The sequence below is a fragment of the Micromesistius poutassou genome (assembly GCF_964030765.1).
Source record: "Micromesistius poutassou genome assembly, chromosome: 10".
Lineage (NCBI taxonomy): Eukaryota > Metazoa > Chordata > Actinopteri > Gadiformes > Gadidae > Micromesistius > Micromesistius poutassou.
The window spans coordinates 3,654,076-3,660,757 of record NC_140280.1 but is presented as its reverse complement, the minus strand read 5'-3'; the positions used below and the strand labels follow the sequence as shown (position 1 = coordinate 3,660,757).

The following is a 6,682-nucleotide window of genomic DNA, read 5'->3' as shown; positions in this document are numbered from 1 at the left end:
CATTGTCTCATTGGCGGGCCAAATTCTCTGGGCTGGCCAAGCAGAGAAAGGGGCGGTAACTTGATCCCAAATCCGCGCGTTTGAGCATTCATTTTTTCAAAGGCGGAGCAAGATACCTACTGCTCGTTTTACACCTAACACAATCTTTAGCTACTGGGGGACCATAGGCAGGCTAGGGGAACTCATATTAATGTTAGAAAACCTCATAAAGTGAAAATTTCATGCCATGGGACCTTTAAGACCTAGTTAAGACCAGTACCACAGCTCTGGTTAAGTCCTAGTTAAGACCACAGCTCTGGTTAAGAACTAGTTCAGACCATAGCTCTGGTTAAGACCTAGTTAAGACCACAGCTTTGATTAAGAACTAGTTCAGACCACAGCTCTGGTTAAGACCTAGTGCAGACCATAGCTCTGGTTAACAAATAGACCTAGTTAAGGAGCCATATTTGAGCTCTTCATTGTGGGTTTATTGTTTCAACTTTTATAGGTCCATGTTCAACTTAGACAACACACGCTCCACGTTTGTATTGCAGTGGGCGCTGCTGCCACATACTGGCGTGTTTTGGATACCACGTTTGTTTGCCTGATTGGTAGATAGAAACTGAAAAAGTGTACCAACTCTAAGTATATTTCTAACACTAGTTATACAATTCAGCCGTCTTGTTTAGTCCCACATCAGTCCATCTATATTGGCAGTACGTTTTCATGGCCATACTAATAATAACGTGTATATTGCATTACGTAAAGTGCATTTTATTTCTTGAAATAGTTATATGCAGCAGAAAATGTATAATTACATTACAAAAGCCACAATTCATCGCAAAAGATGTGTATATATATAAAAAGTGTTTAGCTGTCTTGTTCAGAGAAGTTCTTTATAACTTAAAGGAGAGAAGCTGGGTAATAAGTGTGGTGGTTCTGCAGGCAGCGCTCATCTCTGTGATCCCTCAGAGGAGCGCACTCCCTGGGGGAGTAGGGAGGTGGAACAGCGGGTTGTCCTGGACGACGGGATGTGGTCCTGGTACCCAGGGTTAAGTCCTGGTACCCAGGAGGTAGTCCGATACCCAGGGTTGGGTGGAAGAACATGCACACGCTAGGTGTTCTTGTACGGCTTATTCCAAGCTTCAGAGTTAATGTGACCTCATCGCTGTCATTTCCCTCTAAGCGCTGGCCTTGGTTTGCATATGATTCCCATGTGTGGAGGCCTCTAAGTCACGGGCTGCCAGCAGGCTGTCTGTCTCCAGGGCCGCTTCCTCCTCTAGCATGTCAAAGTCGCAGTCGGCCATGTGGTTCAGCTGGCTCTCCAGAACAGTGATGCGCTGCTTCAGCCGCTGCTGCGTCACCGAGTACTCGTTGAGCAGCCGGGAGAAGCGCGTCTGGAGCATGTCCAGAGACGACTCCAGCCGCTCCACCTTCTCCTCCGTCTCCTCCTTGCCCAGCCCTCCCGCTCCGTCCCCGTCTTCGTCAAGAAGACCCTCCTTCATGAGAATCTCACGGCCACGCTCCTCCAGCACCTTCTTGGCGTCCGGGTACTCCGTCACCGCCTCCATCAGGTCTTCCTTGTTGAGGCAGAAGAGGTCGGAGTAGCCGATGCTGCGGATGTTTGCCGTGCGTCGGTTCCCCATCTTGCTGCCCTTGATGTTCAAGATGCTGATCTCTCCGAAGCAGCTGCCGGCAGTGAGGAGGGCGTACTGCGTGACACCATCATCTGCCACAACACCCAGCTTCCCCTCCTTGATGATGTACATCTCCTTACCAATGTCACCCTTGCGGCAGATGTAGTCTCCGGGACTGTAGACTTGGGGGCGGAGCTTCAGGACCAGCTCGACCAGCAGTCCTGCCTCACAGTCTTGAAAGATCCGTACCTTTTTCAGGGTCAGCAGGTGCACGTTGATGGCGATCTCTGCCCTCAGTTTGTTGGGCAAGTTCTTAAGCACTTCCTGTTCGTCAACTGCCTTCTTATTGGTCCAAAGGTAGTCAAACCACTTGATGACACGCCCCTCCAGTTCTTTGCTCACTCTGCGGAAGTGCATGTAGTGTTTGATGGCGTCAATACGAGCCTGAAACTCAGCACGAGTGGCGTTCATGTTCGCGATCATGGAGCCCACGTTTCCCACGATCGTGGCGAAGATCAGCACCCCGACAAGGAAGTCAAAGACCACGAACAGGTACTCCTCGTCTCGCACGGGCGCCGGCATCTCTCCAATGGTGGTAAGGGTCAGGGTGGACCAGTACAGGCAGTAGACATAACACCGCGTCAGAGAGCCATACACCGGGTCCGACATGTCGGGGTACACCCAGGTGTCGGAGCCAAACCCCAGGGACTTGGAGATGGCGAAGTAGATGCAGGCGTTCCAATGGATGATGATGAGGATGTAGAGCACCAGATTGCAGATGCGGAAGATGTTTGGGTAGTTGGTGCGTGTCTCGGTTCGGTCGAAAAACTCAAACATGCGTGGGAAGCGCAGCAGACGGTTGAAGCGGAGCTGGGGGGTGTGTATCCCAGTGGCGATGTAGGCCAGGTCCGTGGGCAGGATGGACAGCACGTCCAGCTTGAACTGGAATGTGCGGGAGTAGTTCTTTCTCAGCTTGGCCGTGTCCTTTACCAGCAGCCCCTGCTCCAGGAACCCTTGGAAGGAAGGAAGGAAGTACATGGCATCGTAATCGGCACCTCTCCTCATCATTTCGTAATAGTGAAGTGATGTCTTATCGTGTCCAACTGTGTACAGTTGTCTGTATTACCCTCAGTAACAGCAACCATCTCAAAGCTTCCCTGACCCCCAAAGCCCCAAATCCAGAGGGGAGAGCCTTCCTCTAAACATGCTTTGATCTTGATCTACCTGTGCGAAGTCGTACACATGTGTCCATGAGATACACCAGGTCTGAGATGTAGTCCAACACCAGCCAACAGATGTACATCTCCAGCTGCAGCTTGTCAAAACAGGCCCTGGGAATGGATCATGAACCCAACAGACTTGAGCATTACAACACCGGCATATATATTATACACATAGATTGACAGCTTAAGAAAATCTCTTCCATTTGTTACCTTGCCACGACAAGGACCCAGTTGTAGAGCACGGCAGCAGCAATCACAAACAGCCAGTGGTAGTAGCTGTCATCAGAGGGAGACACCACCATGTCGGCCCATGTCTTCCTGGAGGGTTGAGGAATGAATTATATTGATTAAACTGGCATGAAGTTCAAGAATACATTACTGAGTTACTAAAAAACAGATATGGTCATGGTTTAGCATTCCTTCAGCAGACAGAGAGGAAGGCAGACAAACAGACAGCTAGGGAGACAGATAGACAGTCCAACAGAAATAAAGTAACTCAGAAGGACAGGCAGGTAGGCAGATGAACCGACCGACCTACCTCGGTTTCTTCTTCTCTGTCTTCCCGTTCGCGTCTGTTTGGGGGTTGGGGCTGGCCACCACCCGGACCTCTGGGCCCCGGAAGCGCTCCAGGAAGGAATCTGGTCGCTCCTCCTCCTCCTTCAGACTCTTGTGAGCCCACTCCCTCAGCGTCACCACCAGAGTCACTAACCTGGGGAGGACAGACCACACCCACCAGAGTTACACACCTGGCGAGGACATACCACACCCACCAGAGTCACGCATCTGGCGAGGACAGATCACACCCACCAGAGTCACATATTTGGGGAGGACAGACCACACCCATCAGAGTCACACACTTGGGGAGGACAGACCACTTCCACCAGAGTTCTTAAGAACAAAAACTACATTTCCCAGGAGCAGCTTCGCCCTCATTGGTACAAGTGTGCGATGGTGCGTTACCGTTACCCTGGTCCACAGTTTTGATTGGTCCTTACCTCGATATGGCTCCAACTCGTAAGGAGGTGCTTGGTTCGATGTCAGCGACCCTCTCGAGCTCCGAGGAGGTGTCATCACACACCGAGGACACCCTGGGAGGAGGAACACCAGAAACCACCATGATTCCCAACTAGGAGACATGGGTTTCAACTTCTGCATCAAATGTGTGTACAACGCTACAAAACAAAGAAGTGTAGTTATTGTTATGGGATCCCGATATAGTTCAGTGACATCTACTGCTCTACTCTCTCTACTCTACATCGACATCTACAATCTTTCTAACGTAACCTGTCATAAATGAACCGAGGAATGTAGCAGGAAAGACGAAAATGCCCTGCCCTGTAGTTCTACCATTTGGTGCATGTAGCTTACGCCGCTATGTCCCTGGTATAGCCCACAGAGGCCTAAGATAGCTATTCAATGCAAAGGTACAATCTGGCCTTACAGCAGAGACAGGTCATTAAGGAGCAGGTAGGGGTGAGAAAGTACAGAGACAGGTCGTTAAGGAGCAGGTAGGGGTTAGACAGTACAGACACAAGTCATTAAGGAGCAGGTAGGGGTCAGAAAGTACAGAGACAGGTCATTGAGGAGAAGGTAGGGGTTGGACAGCACAGAGACAGGTCATTTCGGAGCAGGTTGGGGTTAGGGGGCATTTGTTAAAGGATGCCTACAGGTAGCCTGTTGATCTTTGTAGATCGAATCGAGAACCTTTCCCCTACATTATCCGGCCCCCACAACTTCTGAGAAAACCATCTTGCTAATCCAGTATTCTGAAGAACTAAGAGAACCAAACAGAGCATGTGACTTCTGACCTGCTGAGGGGCCTGTCGTCCCTACCCCGCTCCTCCTCCAGGGTGGTCTTCACCGAGAGGTGGTGGGGGGAGAGATCCTCCCCCGCAGCCTGGCCCGTCATCTTCACCTCTTCTGGAAGAGAAGATGGCTTCAGGTTAGAGATGGTGAATAATCTGTCTTGCTTTACCCTTCCTAGCCTGCTAGAAGCAGGATACGTGCCACGCCGGGAACGAACTCCAGCGTTTTCCGCATTTGAATACTGTTTTTTATGGGACTTCTATTACGGTTTGGAGAGAGTTCATGAGCAGGTAGGGGTTAGGGGGCATCTTTGATCAAGGATGCCTACAGATTAGGCTGCAGACATTGGGGATTGAACCCAGAACCTTTTTGCTGGAACCCACTGACCCACTTGACCCATAAGCCTTGGCTGCCCCTCAAATGGACCTCTCTTACCCTCCTATACACTTGGATCTGTACAGTATCTGTAGCGTATACGGTGCAGCTGGGTTTACTGGGGTACTGATTCCAAACCGCCCTTACTGGAGGGCTTGGATAAACTGCATGAAGCCAGTGTATTTGTTTAGCATTGTGACTTGTGTTGGGAATGTGACGTGTTTGGGAATACTCATGGCCTTGTTCATTTACAGGAAGGTCAGACAGCCACTCACCCAATGTGTTGTTATGTGGCCCAGCATCCCCGATGGACGGTGTATACTGTATATAGTATGAACAGTGCAGGATTTAATGCTGGCTGGTTGTTTGTGGTGTTAGGTCAGTATTAGAAGTGCAGGATGTAACGAAGGCTGGTTGTTTGCGGTGTCAGCCCAGTATTATGAGTACAGGATGTAACACAGGCTGGTTGTTAGCCCAGTATTATGAGTACAGGATGTAACACAGGTTGTCAGCCCAGTATTATGAGTACAGGATGTAACACAGGCTGGTTGTTAGCCCAATATTATGAGTACAGGATGTAACACTGGCTGGTTGTGAGCCCAGTATTATGAGTACAGGATGTAACACAGGCTGGTTGTGAGCCCAGTATTATGACTACAGGATGTAACACAGGTTGTCAGCCCAGTATTATGACTACAGGATGTAACACAGGTTGTCAGCCCAGTATTATGACTACAGGATGTAACACAGGTTGTCAGCCCAGTATTATGACTACAGGATGTAACACAGGTTGTCAGCCCAGTATTATGACTACAGGATGTAACGCAGGCTGGTTGTTTGCGGTGTCAGCTCAGTATTATGTCTTAAAGCCGGGGGACCAGACTGGTCTAGAAGGGCCTAGCTCCCTCATGGGGTCCGCCACGTTGCTACGGAGACCATGACGAGTCACTGTCAAACCGTCCAATGAGAGGTCGACCTTGGGAACCTAGTTGAGCATGTTTTTAGCTATCATAAAGTGGACACTTAATATAGAACACAACATGGAGACTTAATATAGAAATACAGCATCTTCAGGTGCTCCTCAGATTCTGTACCTCAACCCTTCTCAGACTGACTCGTGATCCTCTCTGGACCAAAGCTTGGACACTAAGTAGTCAATATAAAAGGTAAACATTGATTCACTCCTAACACTGAATCAGATGGAGAAGATGCTCTCTCTGTCGGTGGGAGCCGTGATCCTCAGACAGCTGAGTGTTGTGTTTAGACAACTGTTATCATCATGTGGCTAATTGGCGTGTCATTAAGGAAAACACACTAACCGCCTGCCACAAACCAACGCGCGCCGAGAGCCAATCAGGGCCGTCTCCGAGGACCGCCGTCACTACGGTAACCGGCCAGGCGAGGGAACGCAGTGAGTGCGTGTGACGGCTAGTCGCTACGCTAAACAAATATGTGGGCTTATTGTGTCATTTACTGGAGCTAAACAAGCACTCATCACGTATCAAAGCAGCCCACTCACACCATCCCCCAGATGGAAGACTGTTCTAAGTCACTTTATATGGAGTTAATGAAAGTTACTCAAACATGGTAGGCTGTCATCAGTTTAAAACTTAAACTAAAATAGATTATACAAATTATGCAAATACATATTCTTTATTGTTA

The 6,682-nt window shown here is 49.4% G+C and overlaps 1 protein-coding gene across 1 annotated transcript; it reads right to left on the bottom strand.

Annotated features, from left to right (window-relative positions):
• Positions 1–1,160: 1,160 nt before the first annotated feature.
• On the bottom strand, positions 1,161–4,748 carry cnga2b (cyclic nucleotide gated channel subunit alpha 2b; the record flags this gene model as incomplete). The annotated part of the gene is made up of 6 exons (XM_084473660.1): positions 1,161–2,629; positions 2,841–2,947; positions 3,050–3,157; positions 3,378–3,548; positions 3,835–3,927; positions 4,648–4,748. 6 exons carry the CDS (start codon positions 4,746–4,748, stop codon positions 1,161–1,163), a joined length of 2,049 nt encoding a protein of 682 aa, XP_084329786.1.
• Positions 4,749–6,682: the final 1,934 nt, after the last annotated feature.